This window comes from Melopsittacus undulatus, chromosome 9 (genome assembly GCF_012275295.1).
Source record: "Melopsittacus undulatus isolate bMelUnd1 chromosome 9, bMelUnd1.mat.Z, whole genome shotgun sequence".
Lineage (NCBI taxonomy): Eukaryota > Metazoa > Chordata > Aves > Psittaciformes > Psittaculidae > Melopsittacus > Melopsittacus undulatus.
The window spans coordinates 10,061,295-10,089,210 of record NC_047535.1 but is presented as its reverse complement, the minus strand read 5'-3'; the positions used below and the strand labels follow the sequence as shown (position 1 = coordinate 10,089,210).

Genomic DNA, 27,916 nt, shown 5'->3' with positions numbered 1-27,916 from the left:
CATTATTTTTTTAATTAAGATGCATCCAATATGAGAATGGATAACTGGCTTTCTGCTAAAACAGCTTGGTTTTGTTTGCCTCTGTTTTGAGAAACTTGAAATGCTAGGAAGAACAGACATGTTAAAAGTAAAAATATAAATATCTGTATTTTATTGTGCAGTTTGCTGATGAAAGGATTGCCATTATATCCACAGATAATTCAGAATACTTATGACAAAATTGTAAATAAATGCATGAAAAAATTCACATTTTATAGTCAAGGAATGGAAAGAATCATAACCCACTTACTAACCTTTCTTCTGACTTACAGATTTACAGCAGGTATTTAGCATGCTCTCTCTCAGTAAAATATTGGGACCATAAAAGCTGGTGAAACAAATCTTCTCCAGCTGGTCTAAGAGAAATCTGGATTTATATGTGGAGGAACCTGTGTTTTGTGTAACACACAAAAATGGAAACTTCCAACAAACCCACATACATCATTCTCAAACCCCATAGATGAAATCGGGGGTGTACAGTATGGCCTGTGATGATGCTCAAGACCTGGATTGAGCTCTCAAATCCAACTGTTTGCTATACAACAGCTGAAATTTCATATGCAACGTATGTGCTCTTGGAAGGCAGCGGTTGGTATCTGATGGCATGTGCAGTCACTACACACACAAATGACTTGATTACCTTTGTAACACTGTAAAGATCATTAGGAACAACTCCATTACATTCTTGCCTTAAGTGATTTAACTCCGCTTTACACAAAATGTATCTCCTGCTGTGACAAAATAGCTATTACAAGCTGATTATTTCTAAAATACTGTATCAACAATGAGTTCTACACTTGGGTTTCTTGGAAATAGTAAAAGGCTGTTCTGAGTCTCTCTTTTACAATAAATCTTTATGGGCAAGTATGAAAAATTTATGAGGGTTCTTCATGGACTATACGAAATATGAAAAAACAAAAAGAATTGGAAGTGATCTATCAAATTGTATTTTTGCAGCTATCTTCATAAAGCACAGAGGAGACTGCTGTGAGAAATTATTTGAGTGGAGGAGAAAAGGGCATTATTCCACATTTCCATAATAAAAAATTGCATATGACTGAACAAAGCTAATCTTCAACATAAAACCAATAATGATCTCATTGCACAGTAGATTTCAGTCATGTCTCTAGTTCACCAACACATGTATTTAACACATTTGCTTTTAGAAACAATATAACATAACTGAATTTTCCACCATTTTAGTGTCAGATGTTTGGCTTTAAGAGTTAAAATATTACCCTTCATTTTTAATGTTGTTAACAACATAAAGACAGCTGTTACAGAAACGGTGGTGAAAGACTGCCTTTGCTTTGTTTTCATTCTTAGCTAATTATTACCTGCTAGATCTTACTTACAGTCCATTTCTGAAAGCTACTTTGAAGATCACTTGACTTGTTATGAAATTAAAGCCTTTCACTTGATTACTCTTCTGAGCACAGCAACACAGTGGTGACAGCCCAAACTTGTGTAACATTACCAATGCTAATTGCTACAGGAGCAGAATAGGCGTTTCTGAAGCTACCCAGACCTCGAGGTTGTCTCTGACAGTGACTGCACAGCCACAGTGTCTAATCACTGGCAGACACTAGAGAAATGTTTTCTCTCCACTAACTGATTTCTTCTGTCCCAAACATAAATAAGTGACAAATAATTGATACTATAAAACCATGTACCACCTCCAAGATCTAAGTTGACTTTGAGCTATCAAATGATTGCAACAATAGGGAGTGCTTTTCCGATGTGAAATTCCTAGTTAATAATTGAATTAATCTTCTGTTTAGCAAATGAAATCACGGTAAATGTGGTATCAAGGGGCAGTGAATTTATAAATACCCAAAACCAACTAAAAAAAAATCATCATACTCCTTTCATCTTTATTGCTTTCATCTTCCCTTTCCTCTACCACTGTTCTCAGGCAAAGTTCCCCAAAATTAGGAAGAAAAAGACCAGAGTAGGAGAAATGCCAACTAAACACCATTCCAATAGTTCATTATGAATTATATGATGTATCTTCCCATGTCACAGGAAACAGTAAGGCTAAGCTGCAATATGGAAAAGATCCGCTGCTATCGACACTTCTGAAGCCTTTTAGTCTGAGGCTGCTGCAGCCCATAAGCACTGTTTGATTATGAGCCTTGCCCAGTGAAATTTAATGGGGACTCCAGGATGCTACTGTGCATTACACAAATTATTTAAAGGCCGTTCAAATCTGCAGCTTGCTTGTCACCTGGGAAAATATAGGTATTTAAATAGACCTTCTTAACATTTTATACATTAAAAAGCATTATTTTGCATGTGTAAATCTTAAGCTCCTGATCTGGCATTATATTTTATGTCTCCTACTGACAAATTGTGCCAGTGTCAGATGAAACAGCTGCTCCCACCCAAAGTAGTCTCATAAATATTTCATCGCCCTCTCAGTTTGCAGAAGGCTGGGTGATGCGATGTTCCTGTTAGGGAGCACTACTGTGTTGTGACCCACAACGCACAGGTCGGTTTGCCTGTGGTTTGCCCTCAGTACCAGGCAGATTAGCAACAAACAAGACTATTTACTCCAGAAAGTGGCCAGCAATTTGCTCTAGCACAGCCACGTTGGACCTAGAGGCTGTGCTGCATGCTGGGGTAAAGGAAGGCTCTGCTCCCAGCTTTCTCCCCTGCAATACAGCAGCCAGAAAATACCACACATAGAATGTGCATGCATGGATGGAAATAAAGTCCAGTGCTTCCCAGAGGCTGGTGCAGTTGCTTTTTGATGTGCAAAATCTGGGTTTACTGGTTTCTCACCTGTATAAATCCTTGTCCCTGTGCCCTTCGCCACCTACAGCTCCTCAGGTAGCATGTCTTCATTGAAGCATGCTGAATGATAACAGAAATTTTACTTAACCACTTCATGTGCAAAATACATCACTACCTGTACAACACCAGCTCTGCCTTTTCACCACACCCAGGCACACCATTAATTCTCCTTTGATTCCTGTTTCAATTTGGCTGTAGCAATGACTGAATAATGTCTTGAGACCTTTCTGAGGCACAGGGTGGGAAGGGGGGATAGGAGGGTCAGAGAGTCCTGCAAGAGGGAAAAAGAACCCTGAGCACTACATCAACTTTAAGCCCTGGGATTCTCCCAATCAATGTGAATGGTAATTAGGTTACTGGGTCACTGAATGCAATTTTCATTAATGGCTCATGTTTAATTTGAACTGCTTTTCCCTATAGGTATGGATTAATGCTTAAGTATCTCAAGAGAAGCAAGGCATTACAGAGAGGCAATATCTTTTATTAGGCCAACCAATATACTTAAACATGCAGAAGTTTTTAGGCATGCTAACCTCTTCTCCTGTCTCATTGTTATTCATTGTTTTCAGCAGACATATTTCAGCTTTATTTAATTATTTAAAGTCAGGGCTACAGATCTCTGGTTTAGTGGAGTTTTAGCGTGTCCTTCTAACTCCTAAATGTTTCAATTATTTCCAGTAAAACTGGCAATCTTTAATTTCTTTTATAAAAGTATAATGATATCAATATAAAATGAAACTTTGTTTCATTATTCCTAATACATTTATACTTCTGTAATCTCTTCACCATCTCTGATCTTTCTTACTAATGGGTCAATAATTAAACTGAGGAGCATGGATGATAAGAGGTATCTTTGTCCCACTGATGTGCATGGTAGCAATAAACCAGATTTTCTTACATTTTCCAGGTAGGTAACTGTCAGATTATTAAGTTATTTTTAATAGATCATCTTGTGCCATTTTCAGAAGTGCTCCCCTTAAGCTCCTCTTTGGTATTCTGATGAGAAGAAGTCTTTCTGCTGATTTGGAAACCTTTCCCTGCAAGTAGAAGGCTGTACTGTGAGCAGTGTGCTCTTCAGTAGATCGTGCAGTGCAAACAGATGTGCAAACCAATCTACAGAGAAACACAGCTGGTGCCAAGGGCCCTGTGCCCACATGGCATGTTTTACAGCTTGGCTCTAGTGTGGCCACGTGAACATTAGAGAGCTGCTTTCTGATACGAGCATTAAATTTATTCTGAGCACATGTTAGGACATTTTTTGACAATATGGTAAAACCTCTCTGAATGGAGTGCAAGGACCTCTGAATGATTCTTATGCCTTGTTATACCTCTCATCCTCTGAGCCAGCCCCAGCACCAGCACCACTGGTGCCATGCAGCACATGGTGTAGGTTTAACCCCAGCCAGCACCATGTGGTCACCTGTACAGTTGCAGATGTGTGACTTCAGTCGCAAATTACTATCTAATGGCACTAAATTCTTTCATTTGGTGTCCAGTGGTTGTATTGTATCATGCTTATCCATTACTCAAAACAACCTGCTCCCCCAGGTCTGCCATAATCCTCCCATATTCCGACACTACATATTAGTTACTACCAACACCTCCTTGCCACAGAATATGAGCAGTCCCCTACACTTGTACAAACACCATAAAACACAGCCAGCACCACACCTCATTTTTAAAAGAACAGTTCTGCATGTGATTGATTGGGTGGTCTTAGATTATTGCCATGGCACCTTTATGGACATCCCAAATCCAAAAATAATTTCTCATGAAAAGCAAAATATGCTTTAAGAAACACTTGCAAAAATTACAATTCTCTGGAAATTGCAAAATCCCAATAAATTCCTATTTAGTAAAATAGTAAAATAAAATTAGTATAAATAAATTCCTATAAATAGTAAAATAAATTCCTATAGCAATTCAGTTGATGAAAAAATCCTCCTTTTGCAATGGTCTGCCTTTGCTATTTTAGACACTACAAAAACATCTTGTTGTCCTGATTCTCTTCTTATCAAAGCATACAGAGGATGACAACACGAGAGACTGTGTGCCAGGCCCAAGGACACAGTGTTTAGGTAACTGACAAAACCCAGTGCCAAGCAGCCATTCTTCAGGTGTCAACTATGTGTTAGATAAGTAGGGTTTTTTTAACTACATGACCAAATATCCCAGCTACTTGTGGAGCACTTGGCAAGAGCATTAATCTAATGACAGAGGATGTATTTTAAACTGCTGGTTATTCATGACAAGAGGCACTCTAGACTTTACAAGTCTGCTGTTGTAGCCAGTCCCTGGGCCAGGGAAGTGTTGCATCAATATCAAGCCCATGGCCAGGTTTGCCCTCTGAGAGAGCCAGCTTTGCCAGCAAACCTGGCAATCAGACCTCCCTGGCTGCTCACAACCCCCCCCCCCCCCGTTTACTGCCACGACTCACTGCCACCTCCTCAGGTCTGTGATAAAGCAGCTTTGAGTCAGGGTTGCAAATCACATCACTGAGCTGAAATGCCAAAAATGCAGTATTATTTTAAGCCAGATCAGTTTACTGAGCCTCCTGAGAGCAGTTTTGCAGATACCACTGCAGTGGTATCTGCAAAACAAGGGCACCTGCAAGCCCTGGGGGCTGGTAACTCCTTTACCTCAGCTACCAATGGGGGCAAGTCATCAAAATGTACACTTCTGAGGCTGAGACAGCAACTCTTTCCCTGCAGACACATTAGGCAACCCTGATGCCAACAGTCCTGGCATATCAGTGGCTCCCTTTGCTTCTGGTGCCACTTTCATCTGAAAGGAGCACATAAGCCAGGGAGATGCCAAAAAATACTACAGAGTTCAAGTTACTTCTGTAAATATCTGAAAACACAACTGCTTTCAGCAATGCTGGGCAAGATACCGTCAAGATCATCTCCTAGTACCATTGTCAGTGGTCAGATTTAATTTGTAGTTTTGGCTACAAAGTTTGTAATACTGCCTGCTTCTGTATATACAGACATTGGGTAAATATAGGAGGTAGGCAACTTGCATGGATGAAGAGGACTTGCAGAAGCATGCAGCTTGGAAGAGTGGGATAGATATATGCAGTTCTTCATTAATAAGAAACAAGACAGCCTTTGCCAAAATTCAGTGCGTCCCATTACCTTTGTCAGCTGCTGCTCGGAAGGAAAGCCCAAACCAAACACAGTATTTGCTCTGCTGTCTGCCCACTGGCCGAACTTCTGTGATGTTTTAGTGAAGGTCATGTTAGGTGTGATTGTGCTGTTTATGATCACCTGTTTAAAAACACATCAAAAAGCATTACAAAGTAGAAGCCACACTGGAAATACATATCCTAGCAACAATATCATCCAAAGCAATTAGCAGTCTAAATTGGGAAATTGCTGTATTCAGAAGATTTTTTTCCCCAAACAAACCAGTTTCAATCCTGTCTTATGTCATACAGGAATTCTGATGTTTTGTCTTCTTTATCCAAAGCACTGTCACAGTCCTGCAGTTAAACACGGCTGCAGAAACATTACTGAACTCAAAGCAACAGCAGGGACAGGAGCTATAAAATTACCCTGGGAGAAATGCAGATGCAAACCCCTCTTTTTCAGTGTTACAAAGGCACACAGCTTCTTCCACCATCCCGCCAGGCACCCGGGATAGCTCAAGGCTTCCAAGCAGGGTGTCCATCAGCAACACCTGCCCTCAGACTGGAAGACTGAAGTGATATTTCACCATTTCTCCATTTGGCCTTGGGCCTCCACAAGTAGGATGACAGAGACATGTCAGAAATTAAAAACAACAAAACCACAAGACAATTCTATGATTCTATAAGAAGAAACTGAGAGCTTAATAGCGAGTTTAACTTGGGAGCGTGGTGAAGCACATCACCAACATTCAGCATAAATGTGGGCCTCAAGACAAATATTCTGCCACTTTACACAAGTTAACTAAAATCTGCTTCACTACCACCAACCTTGAAAGCAACAGTGGTTCTTGTAATTAAAGAAATAGCCAACAAGAGGAAAGCTGTTGGGATGAGGTCTCTAAGGAGCTTAGAGAGGCAAGCATAAAATGTTATCTTGCAAAAAGGACTGAGATATATGTCAGGTTGTTATCAAAAATCCCAACTTTATTTTCAAGATACATCATTATATGAGTCTAGAAGTCCTTCTCCTCGAGATTAATTCATGTACAATGTTTTTTCTCCTAACAGAATATGAGCTTTCTTTAGTAATGCATACCACCATTTCCAATATGCAAATTATGCAGTAATTAAGCCAAATCTGTGGGACAGTTTAATTAACACGATCAGGAAGTATCCTGGCAACATCATTTACTATGTATTCCAAGCAGTTTTTTCCTAAGCAATCATTTACATTTAGCAAAAAGTGTGAATTAAATTTACCAGAGAAAGAGTTTTCCTTGCCACTGTCCCCCTGTAACTTCAGACCTTTGTGCTGACGTTTTTATTTGATTTCTTAGAAACTCCTCAGCTTCAGAGGTTCCTATTTTTTGCATCATCACTTCCAAATAAACACACAATTTCCTGCCTGCCCTTCCAATTCCTACCAGTGAAAGTCTTATCCGAAGGATCAAGGCAAAGGAGGGCCAGGTGGCTGGTACCACTGAAATAGGTTTTTGCATGTGAATAAACAGGGCAAGAACAAGGGGAAGGTGACTTTGAAACCAGCTGGCCAACACACACCATACAGAATCAGCTTTCAGGGTCAAAACATCTTTTTAATGGCCAGTTGACAGGCAAAGGTGTAAGCACAGCTGCCCAGATGTGCTGTCCTCTGGCTAAGTCACACAACAGAAACACAGCCAAAATAAAATCTAAGTTTGATTTCAGAGAGGTAGGGGTTTGACAGTGCAAATTAAGTATGAAGATACAAGAATTGCATGATATAGAGAGTAACCAGAGCAGGAGGAAAAGTTACCACCAACCCCAGAAAATCAGGATGCTTTCCAAAAACTTTAAGGAAAGTGCTATATGTATATTTCTTCTTTTAAAACCTTACAGCAGACAGATGAACTACTTACAAATGTTTGGTTTCTCAAGTTACAGAATTTATTTTAGAAGCTCTGAAATACCCAGAAATTTCAAGTGAAAAAGGTATTAATTCAGCCCTACTGTGCCTATCAAATTAGACATCTGTAGAGAAAAAACTAATAAAATGACTTGCTCTATTCAAAGGCAAAAGCTTCACTCACTGGAAGCAGACTCTGAGAAGAATAAACTTCCATACCTCCCACAATAATCATTCAGTAAATACAAATACGTGAAACAAACACACCAAAGATGTATTTTAGACCACAGTCCAATACTATCAAAGATGTGATAAACGGAATAATGAAGCCTGCAAATTGTAAACCAAGGAACACCTCATTGAGTGATGAAATGCACCACACTAGCTTAGCACCTTAGAAGTTAAATTTTTCTATAGCCAGTGCAGAATTCAAGAAAAGGTTGTGGTGATCACACACCTTCAGGAAAGTGACAGTTCATCTGTTAAATTTATAATAAGCTGCAATTAGTGAAACTGCCAGGAAGCTGGCTCTGCCTTTTCTTCCCTTAAATCTCCCTGTCAGTCAGGCACTTCAGAAACACCACGCTCCTACAGAGAAGTGATAACCTAAGTAAAAGCTTAGCAGATTAAATCAGAGCTCATGGAAGCAGTTCAGAGGAGATGGATTCTGTGAGTATATTGCACTTATCTACCCAGTTTTCCTCACCATCATGACCCCATTGCCCCATCACACTTGCAGGAACATGTCATAACACTGAACTTCGGGAGCATCAGTCTGTACATTCATTTCCTACAGAAATCTGGTCACTGTTTCAGAACAGAGACACCACATTGGCCAGGGAACAATCATGTTGGTTGTGTTTAGGAGAAAGAAAGGGCTTTATGATTTCAAAGAATAATGAAAACCAAGACTTGCAAGTCCTGCTGTCAGGCAACCCAGCCTATCCTCCTCCCAAAGCTGGCTCACTCTTGGCTATGTGAGACCAGAAGGAAAACACTCCCCGTCACTCCTCCATCTCCCAGGCATAAGGTCTCAGCCAGGGCAGAAGACAGGGGAAACATTTGTGGCTATCACAACAGGATAAATCACCCAAACTATGAATTTTTTTTTTTTATGAAAGGAGGAGCCTGAATTTTCAAGTTTCAAAAGAAGAAGAGTCTGAGAAGAAGACTGCAGAATGGAAAGGGCACTATTTGAAAGCTGCCATGGGTAAATGAGCCTGCAGGCTCTTTTCCATCCCTGCAATCCAGTATTATAATCCTGTAAGAAAAGAACACTCATCAATTCAAATGGGCTTTTATGAAATAGCTTTGCATTTGGACCTCATTCATATAATACACACATGGTGCAATTCCAGCTGCATCAGAAATCAGAATAAACTTACAGATTTTCATCCAGGGTAATGGATTCAAAAGGCAAACTACTCTCTAATCAAATGTAATCAATCCCTGAAGTGGTTAAAGAGTTCTCCCTAAAGACAAAGGCAAAGAGGAGATAACATAATAAGCACCTTACAGAATAACAAACTCATTAATAATACTCAGTTGTCTATGTGCGGTTTAAAAAAAATAAATATCTGCCTTTGCTCTCATCTACACGCAAGCAGATCAGATGGCAAACATTCCTGGAACATCCACATAAGCCAAACAAAACCCCGTACTAATTTCACTTCCTTTGGGAGAAAAACAACCTTGACAGATCTAAGTTTCTATTTGAAGATGACACAGAAGAATGTTCGCAGCACAAGGTAGTGCTACATCAACCAGAAATTACTCCAGACATTTAGAAACACAAGGGGTATATTCACCAGATAAAAGCGAATGCAAACAAGCTGGCGAAGAGCAGAACATTCAGAGGCTGTAACACACCCATCCTGCTGCCTTCCCATGGAGAGAAACTGACAAATAAATCAAGCAGGGAGAGGTCACAAGAAAACCTGAGTGCATAGAAGAAAAAAAATGTATTGGCAGCCCATGCTGCTCCTAATACATGAGCAGGAGCACACAGGGAGTGAAGCTGGAGCAGCACACGGAGTTTTGCCAGCTTGGCTCACAGCACACGCCTTGGTCACATTGGTCCTGACTTGCCAGGTTCACAACAGGGAAAAGCAGGGGTGAGAGCAAGCTCAGCTCCAAGGGAGGAGAGCAGTGATCACAGTGGGATTTAGGCAGAGTTACTGGCACAGCCCTAGAGAGGAGAGCCAATGCCCTGGCAGGAGTCGGCCAGGATACTTCCTGTGATGAGACAGCAAAGGGGACCTTTGATTCAGCCAGCTCTGTCACCAGCTTCTCTACCTGGGGAAAGACCAAAATAAGAGCCATGAAATATCTCATGAATTATTAGCCATATATATTGGAACTGCATATATTGGACCTGCATTAAATTAAATCAAATCAGAAAAGGGACCCTTTTTGAGGACAAGAGTGCCACATTAGGAATTATTCTGGGATTTTCCCTTTAAATTCACATCACCTGTTATTCTGAAGTAACCTCACCTCACCTAACCTCAGGAAAGCCCCAAGGCCTGAGGCCATGGGATGTACTCATTAAGAAGTCACTATCTCCTTTCATTTTCACACCTCTGAATATGTGCTTTCCAGTTTGCAGCCCTTGTAAAAACTAATTTCCCCAACCCACCAGGCTGCTAATCTTCAGTAAAGATGTATCCCAGTCTAAAAACAGAATTGAAGAGGGAAAGAAGCTGCTAATCCTCTGGCCACAGCTATCACAGGCTCAGCAGGTTCTTCCAGCTCATCAAGTCGACATGAATCAGAAGGGTTTGTGACACTGGATGTGAAGATGAGGAGACAGGGATGGATTTGCAGAGAAATTCTCTCTATATCCCAAATGTTCAGCAAGTCCCTTGTGGAATTAACCCGCTTACATTTCTGTAATTTGCACTATCGTTTGCACCTTCTATCATCCTTCCTACCTGCACTGAGCGCTTCTAGCCTTAGCTGAAACATCTTTTCACTGATATGCCACTGATTGTAAACTGATCATTTCAGTTCTAGTCCTACAAAGCCAGCACACACACTACACACACACTGTTCATCAACACAGTGCTATTGAAGGGGAAAAAGAGTCCCTTGCTGAAGCCACCTAACAGAGTAAAGCAGGAGCAGCACAAAGACATGCTCACAGCAGTGTAAGAATGTGGGGATGAAAGAAAGAACAGCCTTTGGGCAAAACATTGAACCTGTAATGCAGGAGGATTAATTATAGTTGTTTTACAAATCAGGGCCAGCAGATGTGATCAAATCCTTCTCCCCACCCTTCCTGAAAAGGCTTTGTAGAAGGTCCTTACAAAATAATAAAAGAAGCCTAGGAAAACTGAAAGTAGCAACAAGTCTTGTTCCAGCTTTGCTTTATCTGCTGCACCTCACATGTATACAGTGCTTTACATGGGACAGGCTGAGGGCATACATTAATTTAGATTGGGAGCACTGTAAACGTATGTCAAGAGCATTGAATTTCTCCATTTTGCTATTCCTCGTGCTCCACTCATCATTTGTGTGTGAAGGAGGAACAAAGCATAGGGTAGGCAATAGGTGTCAGGACATCTACTACCAGCCTCTTGCTCTGGTTACCCATCATTTTATCCCTACAGTGCTAGTAAGCCTGGTCAGTTAGTGATTTTCATGAGTTTCTGTTCTACACAGTTTACCAGGACAGTAGCTGTTTCACCCATCAAAAGACTCCATAAGCATCCACAGCTACATCATGTATTTCTGCAGGAGGCGGGAGTGGAAGGGGAACTGCAGTGATTCATCTGCACTCTGCAAAGAGGAAGATGCCAGGATGCCTTGCAAGCTGCAGAGGACTTGCTGCAGTCCAAAGCATTTACTTCCTAACCTGAGTTCCCTTTACCAAAAGGAGACTCACCTTTTATAGATAAAGTCTCTTGCGTGCTGATGCTGCTTGCTTTATGGGAAAAAGAGACATTTCTATAGTTGCACACAGACTGTATACCTTTGCATTACCTTGTGCCCCCAGAACAATTCATTGAATGATGAGGTTAATTTTTAACCCCAAAAGCCGACAAATCAAACAAACGCCATACAGTTCTTGTCCTCTCTCATGAAGAGAGATGTAAAAATAGCCTCCCCCCGCACCCCAATAAAGACACTAATAACTGTTTTTCCTCTGGTAAAATAATTCTGTTGTAAAGCCTTCGCTGAGAACCTGTCTAAATGCAACAAAAGTGGGTTCTTGATTATGTGAATTCTATTAAATAAATCTCCTGCTACACCTACTCCTTTGCGCTCTTTTTCTTCCCAAGGTAATTAACATCTCTGCAGAGTTGGCTTCCCACCTCCCCCACCCAGTCTAAATCTCCAAAACCTCCTATTTTTGCTTTGACATCTGACTAGATTTTTTTTTCCTCTTCGGCACAGCACACACATCCACCACCCACACGACTGAAAGCACCAGCAGCTGTTTCAAGAAGAAAATCTACAGCAAGGATTCTCGAACCCTTTATGCTGGAACAAATTGTTACCCAGGAATTTCATGCAACATTTTACAAATACATAAACCAAGATGCTTGTGTGTTATTTTCACATGAAAAACAAGATTTATAACTTAGCAGAGAGAGGGAGAAGAATACAGTGGAGACTATTGTTTCCTAGTGACTAAAATTGGGACTAGGGTCAAGGCTGCATTACCTGCAATTACATGCAATCTAAAAATCCCATAGTTATACCACAGTTCATGCTTTGGAAGATTAAATAAAAGCATATAGTCTTTGTGTCAAGTATAACCACATCCCTGTATGAACCATTTAAGCACTGATCATTTCCTGCATCCATCAAGCTGTATGACAACAGCTTCACTTAAGCCTGAAGGTCCCCCTGCAGAGGTCAGAAATGGCATGGCCATATGGAATCATTAAAGACTCCTCTACTCTTTAAGAACCTACACACCCGAGGGAGTGGTCAGCAGCAGGACAGCCTACCACTTCCTCTCTAAAATCTGGTAAAACTGTCCCTTGGCATGAACAATGGCCAAGAAAGGTAGGTACATTATTCTTAGGAGATGACAGGATCTACTTGGTGTCTTCTAAAGCACTTCAAAGTGGTCACTATGCAATGGCCATCAAGGGCAACCAGGTCTAGGAGCAACACTTTGGAGCATTACACTAACATAACTGAAGATACAAGGTATTGATGAGATAATTTAAATACCAGCCCTTCTGCATCCTCTAAAATGCCTCATCCCTTGTTTTGCTGTTAGAATATAAAGCTAGGTGGAGGTTAACTGGGAATCATGTAATCACCTTGTTCATTCCTCGAGGAAAATCAGCTTTGGACTTCAGCTAATATTTAATGGTTGAGTCATTTATACTCTTCTTCATTTCCCATCTTACTCCACAATCAAGAAAGAAGTGATATTTGGTGATTTGTGTTTTTTTTTTTAAACTAGGAAAATATTGCCTTGAATTATGTTTGATGCTCAAATGTTAAGAATACACAATGCAGTGTAGTTTATTTATAAACTCCATCTGGCACAGCTTGATTAGCATGTCTGATACATTAACTCTCTGAATAGGGATTTCCAAGTATTAGATACCTCTGGTACTACAGAAGGGGGAGAGAAAGGAACAAATAACTTACACAGCTATTTCAGTGGACAAGCAATCCTTAAGAGTTTCATAAAGCACAGCTTATAGGAATTATTCTTTATTACTTTCAGTTGCAGAAATTAAAAAAAGAGGGAGTAAAAATCCCAGAATAGGAAACCAACAGGAAAATCCCAGAATAGAAAACCACCAGTGCTGCATTTATTGTAATTTCTAATGGAAGTTCCTAACACCCTAGGGATGCTGTGGGAAGCTCACAGGGATGGAGCCTGTGCTCAGTTCACCTCTGGGCACAAGGTTCCTCAGCACATTTAGGATTTCTTTTGGAAGAAAAAGTCAGCACAATGCAAAACCCACAAGCAACCTGAGCACTACTGAGCTCTCTGGAGTCTGGTGGGCAGGTATGGAAGCTTTTGCTACTTATAAATGTCTATTTTAGTCTCATCCCACAAGTTCTCCTTTTATCAGCTAATGAAACCAAAAGGATGAGGGAAAGCATCTGTAAACTCCACCATACTGTGCCTGCATTAATGACTTTACTAAAAACTTTTTTTATTGATTTTCACATAACTGCAGGCATGGATTATTTTTACCAAAAATTTGTTCAAGGTTCTTCAAAAGCTTTGCTAAATTCAAGGACCATGACCTAAACCAGGCATCCTTTGCTTGATACCAGGTTTCTTTAGAGTGATACCAGGTTTCTTTAGAGTAACATCAGACGGTTTAATTAACCTCTCTGTCATGTTTAGATGACACATTCGTACTCAAGTCTGGTGACCAGAAACAACTGTGTGAGGCAGTTACAAGCTGAAACACTTTATTTTTCAGAGATTTTCCCATTAAATTTATGAAGAGGTTTTAAAAAGGGGAAATTTACAGAGACCAAAGTTTCCCTGCTTGGTGGTGAGCAGCGCACTAAGAAATCCTCTAACAAGGAGCTTTAGCTTTTCCTTTTTCCTTTTAAGAGTGACAATTTGTGTTTCTGGGAAAGTTTCTGCAGTCTCCTGGATTCAGTAGTGTGTGGTCTTTCCAGAGGCAGTGACACACACATGCGCTGTACATACAAGCAGAAAAATGAGCCAGATAGAATCAAAGAGTGGCAGATGCGCTTCTGTTCTGTCAAGGATACAGCTGTTGCCAGCATTCTGTTATCTTTTCTCCTAAGCTTACTAACCAGCTTTTGAAGGATTTACTTCCAGAAATAATCCAGATAATGAATAGAGGATTTTTCACATTTCAAAGTTAATAACTTGGAAAGAGATTAATACAGAAACATTTCAGTGATATGAGTTCTACAGCTCTAGACATTTTTCCTTTTTTTTTAAACCAAAGCACCTCCTCAGCAGATGACCACCATTTCTGATTGATGCAATCTCAAGGGACCCACCACATTTCCTGACATTCATTTTGCTCCATTTCTCAGCTTCTGGCAAGCTCTCTTTCACCTGAAGCCCCAGGTCAATGTTTTTAATTTTCCTCGCATTCCCAGCTCATCGCCACCAGTATCAGCAATTCTGAAATTACCATCTCAGTTAAGCCCTAACAGTATGATTTTATATCATCTGTACACTCGAGGACCTGTCCACACAAGCACAGCCAATGTTCCCAGCTCTACCTATCCAAACCAGTCTTGGCAACTGCTGAAAATTCTCCTGCAGACAACTGTAGGCAATGTACTATCCTCCCAATTATTAAATCCTGCACCTCCCCTCAGCCTGTATTTCTGAATACTTGATATCACCTTAAGCAAATAAAGGATGATGCAAGAGGGTAGTCTCATCCTTGGCTGACAGCTCTGCTTTTCCTCTATGCTGGATATTTTTTCATCACCAAATTCCACAGAAAGTGTTCTGAGGTTATTTTAATGTCTAAAGAGAAACAAAAACTCAAGTAACCTTCATCAAGCTGAGTACACCACAAGCATAGACAATACAAATATTTAAAGATCATGGGGGAGTTACTTTCCTTAATTCCGTTCACTCTTGTTTCAAAGATGTCTTTGAGAAGAATGTGAAGTCCTGGGCTATGTAACAGAACGATCCACTGCACACCTCACCGTGGTCACCCCACATGGATACTGATTCTTGTTTTAAAACATGCGTTTCATTTTCTGTTTGCATCTGTCCTGCTTAAACTTCCATTAACCCCAACATCCACATTTCTTGCTGACACTCCACAGGCTGAATGTTTTCAGTCTCCACAGGCCCCTTTGGAGGGTAACACTTTGGGCACACCCCACACCTTTGAGGTGCCGACTCATCACCCCATGCAGACACCCTCCTGCCACTGCACCCGCACCCTGGCTGCAGGACTGCTGCTGACCCAGTGCCTGCACCCCAGCCACACCGAAGCAGCTACCTCTGCCTAGAAGGCACCAGCATCAACCACTGATGGCAAGTCTCCTTTATATTGAGAGGTTCCCCTGAATCAATCCAAGTCATGCTAAAAAGTCTGGAAGCTGCATCACCCCAACTTGCAACATCTTTAAATTAAATCAGGAAATAGTTATTAAAAACATTAGTTATTTTCTGCAAATTGTTTCATTAAATGAGAGACTGTTTCCAGCTTAGGTTAGGCTGGTGTGCTATGACTCAGGGCAGGACAGATGTTCTGCTCTAAATCTGCTCATCATACAAAATGAAGAACTTCTCTACGAAAGGAGCAGCTGCCTCTCAAGAGAGGAGCTCGATCCAGTTCCATTATTTACAGCAACAACAAGCCCAAAAGAGACTGCAAAAAGCAGCTAGAGACTCTTCAGGCATCTTTTACGAAGTACTTTGTTTAGCACAATTGATACTAGAACATGTCTCCAGCAGACAAGCATCGTTCTTCAGCATGGGCTGGGAAATCCAAACTGGGAAAAGTCCACACTGTGGCTGCCTTATAAAGAAAACTCACCCGATGAGAGGGATTAAATGGCACCAAATTATTTTAAAGGCTCTAGTATGGATTCATAGTATACACACACTGATATTACTATAGCTACTCTGCCTCAACAGTACATATCTATTATGTGATGTTTATATAAAGATCATAAACCCACAACTATAGTTTTTACTTAATAGCCATCTCACTAGCATAAAAGCAATGAGATGTTTATTGTAAGATACACACAAACTATGCAAACTGGAAGGCAGGCTTATACATTAAAATTATATTCTATACCATGATTTTTTTTATGTTAGAGATGTTCTTCCTTTTATGTGGGGGGCTATTAGTTCCATTTGTTGGAATTACTCTTTCATGGCTCCAGTATAATTTCCAGTGCTAATAATCATGTTGAAATTAGCTCAAATAGTTCATGAAATACTTAACATACTATGACAAACAAGATGAAGGCCACCAAATATGCTCATATTTCTATATTACAGTAATCTGCCAGACCAGTACTGGAATTTTTTTCTTCTGGCATATGAAGGTTTCATTTGTGGACAGCTGTGGACAAGGATGCAGGAATACTGGATCAGTGAGCTCAGACCTCCACACGTCAAAACCTGGTTACCTTTCCACCATCCTAATGCGGCATCGCCCTTAGGCTGGGACATGTCGTTAGGGCTCTTCAAACAGTAACAAGTATCACACACCGCCTGTGCTCTTGCTCCCTCCACACCCCTGTTTTATGGTTGGCACTCTCTCTGGGACAACCAGAAAAGATTTCCCATGCAGCCTGGAAGAAACGGTGCGAAGGGCAAAAAGGAACATGGCAGAAAAAGTTTTTTGGGAAAAAGGCATCTACATCTCAGTCACCAGCAGTGAAAAAAAGCCTTGAGAAGCTGGAATAAAAAGTATCTTCTGCTAATTTAATCAGATTTTACAAGCAGGCCCTCTCCAGAAATCACAGTCCTGACAGTGCTGCAGTCAGCAAAATCATCTTCAGGGCAAGGAGTGGGGCCTCTGGGCATTGCAGAAGACACAAGGCTTGGACCCCAGCAGCACTACACTCCTCTGGGATGCACTCAGCACCTCCGACAAGTGATGGCCATAAATAAAACTAGGGCAGGTATAACTGGAAATAAAAGGATCTCCGTCCCTTTGACAAGACACACATGTGCTCACCCACACCTTTCAATATCATAGCACTGAATTCACGATTTTTCTATCGCATTGAAAGAAAAGGCAACACACCACTTTGTAAGGTGACTTCTCCTGTACTTTTACATCCCTTTATCTCTGGCTACCCAAGGCTGTAAAGCATCCTCTGATCATTTCACTACAAATTTATTAAGCCTGAAAATTTCAGTAGCTAAAAACTTCAGTATTTAAAAAATATAGAATGCAGTACATCACTCCACCTAATTCACTGAGGTCAGGCAAACACACACTGTACTCTGAATGCCAAGAGGAAAGGTGATGTGATCACTTCTGCTACACATTATCGCAAATGAGATCCATGAAGTCTTAGATGCACAGTTAAGCGCTGCCACACCAATGCAGGCCCCTGCTGAGGTATCCATTGACACAAGACTTTTTTAATTCAGGGCCAAAAATTCTGTAATATCTAAATTACTTGATACATTTTCCTGAGAAAGGGTTGCTATTGGTTTAATGGCAGAATTTACGTCAAAGAACATAAAGAATTATCCAGATGAAGGAATTTGATCTGTGCCACCATACCCTGCAATTTTTTGCTGTGAAAGGAAAGCTTCTAAAGTCTAAGAGTCACCTTTTGGCAAAATACTCTAGGATATTTTTAACAACTATGTCTTAAAATAATTCCATCTCCACAGGCAAAGAAAATGATTTGTTTTGAGTCTGAACACAGCTCTGGAAGAACTCTAAATTTCCTCTCCATGTGCTGAGGACTCCTGCCTCCAGTCATGAGAACAAAGAAAGCGTGGTCACAAAGAGGTGGGCAGCTATTAAATTAGGTAGCAATTAGGTCTGGTACAAGAACTCAGAAAGCCAGAAATACATCAAACACTAGCAGATATACACACCACCCTTTCTTACCTCCCTAAATATCTGCTACCATGTGCTGCTGGGGCTCTGTTCCTGCCAGCTTCACTCTGCCCTGGAAATCACACTGTACTCTTGCTGTAACAGTCACTGACAGATTCCATTGTAAGAGCATACATGCCACTTAATCAAACAGCTTCATCGCACTTTAGAATGTACTGTATTCACTTTGGGAAACACTACGTGAATACTGATTGGCAAAATTTGGACCATATTCTTATTCTTACTAATTGCAATTTATTTCAGAAATAGGCCCACTGATTTTGCTTTCCCAGCACAGCAATTTTTCTGGTTCTCTCTTCAATACTTTCACACAGTTATGCCCAACTTCTCTCTGATCTTCAGAATTCAAGGTAATTGCTGGGTAATAAACTTTTAAATGATCTATCTGCTGGGAGTGAGTGTCAGCTGACAGGTATTTTTTAACTCTGAAACACAAAGTCTTTGTTTCTGTACCAGGAACTTACCAAAATCACTCTTGCAATCTATTCATCCTTTAAACCTTGATTCTAATTTTTTCTCGTCATCTGTGTAAGCATCTCACAACTAAGAGACAACTTAGCACTGGCATCTGACTCTTGCTGTGTCACTTTGCTGCTGCTATCTCTAAATGTCTCACTATACACTTTATTGCTGGCTATTAATTTTTAAGATAGCTTTATGTTCCTTATTAACACCTTATTTCTCAAAAGATAAAAACCATGCTGCTGGAAACACAGGTTCTGTAGAAATATAACATCTGAACATATGAAAACAAGGACACAAACTTGATTCTGAAGGATTATATTTCCTTCTCAAATTTTATACACAAAGTTTCTCCTTTCCCCATTGTCTATGTTGTTTGGATAACACATATTTCCAATCTATAAAAAATAAACAAATCCCACCAACTAGAGCACTACCATTACTCCAGAGGGTGATGGAGGATATTGGTCTGAGTAATTTTCATGCTTTCAAACTTTCTTTTCACCTCTGAAAGGCAGAATAATGTAGGTCACTTTTAATGAGGAGCCTTGTGTGTGGCTTTCCCCACACTCTACACAGCAACCAGGCACTTACAAGTTCATGTTCTCCCTGCACCATCATTGTATTTTATCATTTTTCAACAGGGTTGACTTTTGCCCACAACGCTGGGGACTTTCATATGGTGAAGTCTCTTGGCTGCCTCATTAACTCTGAATCAGTGTGTGCCCTTGCATTTCACTGTATAATTTCCTCCAGCATTCATTATGCTGCAGTCTAAACAGCCTCTGGCTAGAAACTTCTTGAAACATCATGATGAAATTACTTTCTTGACAATATATAAGTCAATTACAATGTAATTAAAAGATACGCTAATCCATTCCCTTCTTTGGTAATGGTATGTTGGTTAAGATCATCCAGTGCATACTTAGATGGTATCTATGAAACTTTTGCTATAAACTGTAAGCTACTGTCCACAGCCCCTGTTTTCTCTGAAAAATGGGAGAATTATAATACCTATTCTATTCTAGCAATCACAAGGAATTAAAGGCATACAAGCTGTTTTGAATCTAAGGTCTCCACTCCTCAGCTCTCTGACTCCCCAGGCATTTCAGTGGGGTTTTTTTGTCATTGGGCTGGGAGGATTTGGAAGAAACCTGGCACCTGGAAGGTGTACGCTCTTGCCTGCTGCCCTCCATCACATCGGACTCCTGGTTTTCAGCATGAGCTTCTTGCATATTCCTCTGCAAGTGAACAGTTACATTGTCTTGTCTTCACTCTGCTGCCCACTTTTACCCTATTCCCTTTCTGTCCCATTTTCCTCTTTGTTGCCATGTCTGTCTACACGACCTTCACATACACCAGCCAAGCGCTTCTGTACTTCCCCATCACTTGGCAAATGCATAAAGACCTGAAGGCAGGAAAACCAAGCAACTTGCCTGTCCCTTTGCCAGCTGTCCTCACAAAATGAGCTCCCAGTATTCACACCTTTAAATATATGGGCTCAGTGGTTCCCTTATTCCCTCACTTCAGCCCACTCCTAAATCCTCCTGCTCTCCTCTGCCCTGCAGCACTCCTCACTCTCCTGTGCCCTGGGGCTCTGGAAAAGATGGACGAAGACCTGCCAGGAAGAATGGGACAAGGCTACACCTGCTGGAAGAGAGGATGGGGCTGAAGGACAAGGAACTGTGGAGGTTGCAGACCTTCAGGGACAGCAGCAGCAGCCTGAGGAAGCCACTCCTGTGAGAATCACAGCCCATCAGGTTGGTGGTGCCTCAGGAGGAAATGAAATACTCACCAGGTTGACATTACACAGCCAGCCCCATGCTCTGCACGACAGCAGCACTAACGGGTATCAGCAGCCCTATGCTACTCCTTGTACTTGCAATTCCACACACTGCCCACAGCGATATGTTGACTGCTAGAAGTAAATAAAGCTCATGGCAACTGGGTAACAGTGTTTAAATGAAGTGCTCTGTATTCTTGATCACTTTAAAATACTGTTATTGTTATGACAGAGTATCAACTTCTGTTGGTAAAAAAAAATATCCAAAATGAATCCAACATCTTCATACAAGTTGGATTTCAGTGAGATACCTCTGCAAGGCAATGTGCATCATATGTGTTTGTCTAAAATAAGGTATTAAAACAGCCCCTCTGTAGTTCGGACAAGGATGGAGAGTTGTAAGAGATACACATCCTTTGTCACCACCTTCTTTCTAGGGCCAGCTACCTTAATTTACTTGAGCTTCAGCTTTCTTATCTTTAAAACAGCGATAACTTCTGCCCGCAGGGATGCTGTGATGCTAATCCATCTGGTATTTGCCAACACACGCAAAACTTTATTCTAATAAGTGAGATATACAGAAAACAGGACACCATCAACTGATACTGTCTATATTCTTCCTCACAGTCCTACCCAGTTTCATTTTTGGCTGGAAAAATAGGTCAAAACACTAAACAGCAGTTGTTTGAGGGAGAAAGGGAACTTTTAACTTATTTTGGTATAAATGCCCTTCTTTTTCCAAATCAGCATTCTTAAAATGGACAGGCAGGGTAACAGGGGACTCTCCAGCGGTGAGAGTGAAGGCAGCATCTTTCCTCAACCTGTTCCTTAATCAGCAAAGGTTCAATACAAGAGGAATAATTCATGTGGCCAGCAACTGATTCTTGCTTGGGAAGCCCTGAGGGAGAATTTTAATCATGGAAAGTTCACCTTCTTCTAAGACATGCTAAAATGGGCGGGTGGTTCCCTCTAAATGTCTTTTGGGCAGATTACAAAGCAAAGCTTGGATGCCCATCTTGTTCTCAGCATGCCCTTTGCAGTTGTGGCAGAGCCTCTGGCTGAGGGCATACACTACCCCTGCAGCTTCCCCCTGCTACACACAGTAATTACTTTCTCTTCATTAATTGGTCTTAATGCATGCATGCACATCCACAAATCAAGCGACCCGCTGCTGTGAGTACAGCACTTCTGGCTTGGAAGTCACGCTCGCTGGGGTTTGTAAAGCCAACAGCCCAATACCACCAGCACCAGCTTCACCCAAGCCGGAGCAGCCATGGGGTGCAAGCATATTTCTCGGGGGGGGATTAGTTCTGCCCAAGAAGTTGCAGGGGTTGTGAGTGCTGACAGCAAACCAAGGCAGCTGGGGCGGTTAGCTGGTGCTTCTGGAAATGAACGCACCAGCACAAACAACATGCTGATGGAGACATATTAATGCTGTACCCATGTCAATGAAACATTACCATCAATTTCAGCAGGCAGTATGGCTGATTTATAAGCCAATATATAACAAAACATAGCACAGGAGATGTTTGGAAAAACAAGTATGTGACATATGCATGACAAATAGAATATCTTTAGTCAGGGATGATTTCTGCAATCTCTCTCCCAGGACAGTGATATTTTAACATCTTCATCCAAACAGAACACAGATAAACAGGCTGTAAACTTGTCTCATTACCCTGCAGTTTGTGATTTGGCAGAAATGACAGATGATTTTTGTACATGAGCAAAATGTTTTAACTTATACCTTTGACTGCGGTCTGCTAGGGGAAAGCAATCACCTCACTAGTTACTTCAGAGGGACTAATCAGACGGATAAAATGTGGTATGTAATAAAAACTGCTGTCTGAGCAACCCATTCGATTCAACTGATCAGGATTCTTACAGGAAACACTTCAGTCAACTATTTGGTAACAAAAAACAAAGAAAGAAAAAACAGTGGTGGTGGGAAAATCTTCCTGCCTAATGTGTCACCTAAGCCTGATGAACTCCAGTGCAAAAGCTGAAGAAAATTCAGTGCTAACCTATAAACAGTTCAAACAGGCAAAAGTGAGTATGCAGCTGGCATTTACATTAAAAGCCCTAGTCTGCACACATCAGTCTCCTCATTCAATTTAAAAAGAACTTTTTTTTTCACCAAAAATGGCCTCAGCCTTATCTACCTAATACAATGATGGTTTTATACACTGTGCTACAGACTCAGTTTGGACACTTAAAGCTCTTGGCTCATTAAGATCGTGAAGTCAAACAAGTCAGAGATAAAAAAATGAAGTTTGGCAAAATCACTTTTAAGGTGCCCTGTGTTTTTCCAATATTCACTACAAATGTCCATTGTGGATTATTGTCCTGAAACCAGGACAGTTATATTTAAAAAGTCAGTATTTATGAACTTAAGAGCTTAATGTAGCCCACCCATGTCCATCTTCAGCCACAGCTGACAGTCACAATCCTCTCTGCACAGTAAACACACGGGGGTACCATCAGCCTCCTACCTTGGCTCCATCCACACTGATAATCCGATAGCTGTTTCTCGTGCTGTCATAGAAGTAGGAAACAGTTACAGCCTGCTTGCTTGCGGGAACCCAGTTCTTCTTCGTGCTGGGGTCAATTTGGAAGACATGGGCTCTGGTGGTGAAGATGGGCTGTTCTCTGGAATAGGGAGGGACAGGAGAAATGGATGCATGAGTCTGCAGAAGATGAAATGTCTCAGAAGCCCAGCCTTGACCAGGCACACTGAAAGCACAAGACAGAGAGAAACTGGCAATGCCCCAAGCTGAAAAGGCAGAGCAGTGACACTTCTGAGCCATGATCCAGCCATGGGCAGCTCTCCTTGGCATCGCTAAGTGACACTCAGAGCCCTGAAGTTACTGCTGTAGCCCAGGAGGCAGTTGTCTGTTTTCATCCCATGTTATGCTAACTTTGTACCCACCTTTTCCTCCAAATATTTATTTCCAGGAAAGGACACTCACATGCATTCTTTCTTTCCCCATTCACATATTGTGCCAAAAGCAATAACGAGTCCCCCTTGGTTGGATTTCCTCCTGCCATGCATTCCTATGAACCACTACCTACAGCCAGGGTTCCTCTGTGGATGCACCAAGGACTCCAGCAACCTACAGGCACAATATAATTACTGAAATATTAATCTCTATCCTTAGTATCCCACTGTTCTGTGGATGCACATGAAAATTTCATCAGAGGCAAAAGCAGTCAATCATCCTGGTGAGTGAGGGGGGGAAAGAAATACAAGCAAAACCCTGTATTGATATATATTGCCTTTCAGTTCAGCTCAGTGGATGATACACTGCCCCCGACACCCCATTCCTGAACACCAATCCTCCCTGAATGCTTTTTCTCATCAAGAAAATTGTGCTAACAGTGGAGGGGTTTTGTTTTCCCTTCAGTGTGTGCCAATGCAAATCACACATCACAGCAGAGAACATGCAGGACCAAAAGAACAAAACATGATACACATAAAGTCTTCTGGGTTGAAGATAAGAATTAAGATTTACTTAAAGGCCGTAAAACTAAATTCACTTCCGACTGTACCTTTAATCCAAATTTAGAAGTAGAAGCAAACTGCAAATCAAGCTCTACTGTGCTTTTATATGCATTTTTTTGCTTTTAGTTCTTAAAAGCTACAGTATATAATGGCCTACATTAAGTGTACTGCTCAATATATTCTTCCCACATGTGAAATATTGTACCATGAATAGTTACTCCTGACAGAATTAAAACAGGATTCAAACCCTACTGTACTACAATAGAGTTACCGCCCAAAAATATTTACCACATGAAAACTGAAAAGGCTGCCAGGCTGAATTTTGCACAAAGCAAATGAAAAGAGGTAGGTGAAAGGCCAGAGAGACCTCATGCTCTCATACGCTACTCTTTCCTATTCATATAAATAATTATCTTCTATTATTCTCAGTCCCATAGTTTTGGAACTATGTTTTTATTAAGATTTCTTCAGCTCCCTGTGTATCCACCTGTGCTTCTGCAGAACAGAACAACTTCAGGTACTGCATGTGCAAACTGGATCCAACATCAGTGAGAGTAAATTTGTGAATATCAAACAGATGAAGTGATTTAAGAGGACAATTAGCTCAGGAAAGACAGAGCGAACTTGCAAAGCCCAGCAAGTCCTCAGGAGGGAGAAAATGAATCAAGGGTTTCCTCCTTGCAAGACATACACAAAGTTTCACATTTTTCCAGGGGCTGCCATGCAAATTTCTGGATGGACAGCAGTGCCGAACCCTGTACAATACTGCAATGACATAAACTGGAACTACAATGAGACTGTCACATTACAGCTGTGAAACAGCAGCAGTTGCTTCTGCTCTTCCTTATAATTCACTGAACCCAACTCTCGTTTCACATGCTAAAATCAATGCTGTCCTCAGCTGGGAGGAAAGAAGAAGTAGGTCTCCATAACATTTAAGAAACATTTCCATCACCCATTACCCTGGATTAGCAGCGTAACACCCACGAAGGTCACAGAGTTTGTTTGCAATAAGGAATGCAGGGAAGGGCACTTTCCCTCAAGCTACTTGCTCTTCTACTCTAAAAAGATGTACTTCCCAGAGTGAAGAAAAATCTTGAATTATTTTGCCTTTTACTTAACTCTGTATTTTTAGTAGATTCTATACTAATAGTTCCTGCTAATGGTAATACGACCTATATATCGTGGTCTAAACTTTCAGAAGTTTCCTCCATGCAAACCTATTCCACAAACAACTTTAACTGTTAACGCATCATAACAGCACCAGAAAACACTGCTGAAACTAAGCCTGGCCTCTGCAGCAGGAGTTGTAAGCATATAAAGTAAATCTGGACATAAGAATAGAATGAAGTAAAAAACTATCTCCAGTTTCTCAGGAGTTTTGTAGCAGCAACTGTTGCCAACAGGAGCTATATAGATGCATCCAAGTGGATAAATTAATGGATAATGAAGCTCACGGCTTGAGATAGCCATCTATCTATTCATGGGGGGCTTTTATTAAAAAGTAAAGGCAAAACCTATCTATGTTTTGAATTCTCATGATTATTAAACCAAAAAATTAGTCCATTTTGTCTTCCTGTGTGAAGGATAGTGCACTAGTTGATAAACTATTAAGAAAAAGGAAATGTGTAAACTTAGGCATTTTGACTCATTGAAGATAAATGAGCTGCTGACCTTCCATTAAGACTAAATTTGGAAAGGCCAGTTGGTTGCCCTCCATATATGCTTTTGATCTTTCTGCCATAGGTGGGTACAAAGCAGCAAAGCCCCAAGACTCATTTTTGAGGCCCTACAGCAGATGAAGTACCCCAGGACACAACCTCCTGGAAGGATTTCGCAGTGGTGGCTTGCAATAATTAAGAAAAGAAGCTGCATTTCTGCAGCTGTGCCTGCTTTGCACCCAAATCCACTTGCAGGTCTGCACTCAGTTGTTACCTCAAAGAACTCAAACACATCAGCAAGGCCCGTGAGTGCACTACCAGCACTGGGAGGTGGTGCCACCATGCTTCCCTCACACCACAGGACAGCAAAGCCAGCAGCACTGACAAACTCCAGCAGTGCAGCTTTTTACATGGGGGTGGTGGAATATCTTCCTTCATTGCATCCCAAACTCCTTTGACCAGCGAAGCACACACAGAGGCAACTCTGTAACTGTGGCACTCAATTTTCAAATGAAACACTGAATTAGACACTTTAAAGCATTTAACACAACTTCACAGAACTCCAAATTGAGAAGGATTATTCTGCATTATTCACTTGCAACTTCTGACATTCAAGAAATCACTTTACTGATAGATTATTAACTTTGTTTTCCAGGGTTTCTTTCCTTTTCATTTTATCATTTCATTTTATGCTTAAAACCCCAGCAATGCTAACTTGAAATTCCCACAGCACATCCTGTGTGGTTTGAGCCCCTGTAAGCTGCTCGTTCCATGAGACTGCCAGTTTGCCTGGGGAGGCAGGGAGCAGTGCCTCTGCCATACATGCTACAGACTCATAAATCACAAGACAAAGAGAATTTATGAATGTTTAAAATCTCATTAATTTTAACCAAAGTTGTTAATGATTGATTAAATACTCTTATAAAAAAATGCATTTAAGAATCAATTTGACAGTTAACATCCACTGTTTGGAGTGAAGCTGCTTGAAAGGCAGCAAATAGAGACCTAAATTATAGCTAATAAATATGCATTATTAAACAAAGAACAAAACAGAAAATGCACTTTTATAAGCTTTTTAAATTATTAACTATCTAGAGATAACCAACTGCATCCACAGCTGTGTGAGATACAGTACCACTTTCTGGTTAATATACAACCATGCCAAATGTTACAAGTGTATGACTAGCTGCAAGCCATGTGTTTTATATTACTCTTCCTAATCAGAGGGAATGAGCTCTCACTTAGGAAAAGTTCAAATTATTTAATTCAAAGTTCCTTGTTTATCATTTAAATCATGTGCACAACCAGTGATTTAAATCACTTCAGCTGTCAAGAGCCTTTGCTGATTGGCAGCCAGCATCATTCTGGCTGTGGGATATTGGTGGCTGATGGAGTTGTGGTACATGGCTGGTGGCCAGCTAGCATTCAGGAGAGCCCCAGGCCCAGCCGTGTGTGGGGCTGTGCAGAGCTGGCTCTGAACAAGGCACTGATGATGGGAACACTTCTGTATCGGAGCAATCTTTTCTGATAGTAAATACAACACAGTGACTCATTGGGTGCCTGTGGGATCAGCACCCAAGTACTTTTAAATGTGCAAAGTGTCCAGTGTGCATCTGGTAGATGCACTGACCAAGCTGTAAATAGAACAAAGCAGCTCCTTTACTTGCTGTGAGATCTGGAACATCAAACGTATTTGTGACAGGAGCTCTGGTACCTTGCCAGAGGCAAAGCCACTGTTTGTACATTTCGCTAAAACTTTCATTAACAGATCACATAAAATGATTTCTGGGATAAGGATTCCTAGTTTGCAGGACAGGATTATTTGTACTCTCCCCGCACTAACACTAGACAGCTTTGCATTAACTGCCTAATTTACCAATTGGAATAAACATATTTTTTAAAAGAACACATCCTCATATAGCTGCCAGTTGGTGGAGGAGGCACTTGCCTGCAGAAAGTGCATCAGTCTGAGTTTGGAACATGGTGCTTCCTGCTACAGGCCAGCATCATGCACACGCTGAAGTTTATACTACCTGACAGTGCCAGCAGATCTGAAGGGATTTGATGTAACAAGTATTAGATAATGATGCTCTTTCAAGAAAGCAGAAGAGTAGGCA

The 27,916-nt window shown here is 41.0% G+C and overlaps 1 protein-coding gene across 1 annotated transcript in view; it reads right to left on the bottom strand.

Annotated features, from left to right (window-relative positions):
• HOMER2 (homer scaffold protein 2) overlaps positions 1–27,916 on the bottom strand; it is a 62,721-nt gene that overhangs the window by 16,258 nt on the left and 18,547 nt on the right. The window contains exons 2-3 of the mRNA XM_031048656.2: positions 23,129–23,285; positions 5,973–6,104 (exon numbers count right to left, since the gene is read on the bottom strand). Of these exons, the coding sequence (XP_030904516.2) occupies positions 5,973–6,104; positions 23,129–23,285 (289 nt within the window). The remainder of the gene's footprint in view (positions 1–5,972; positions 6,105–23,128; positions 23,286–27,916) is intronic.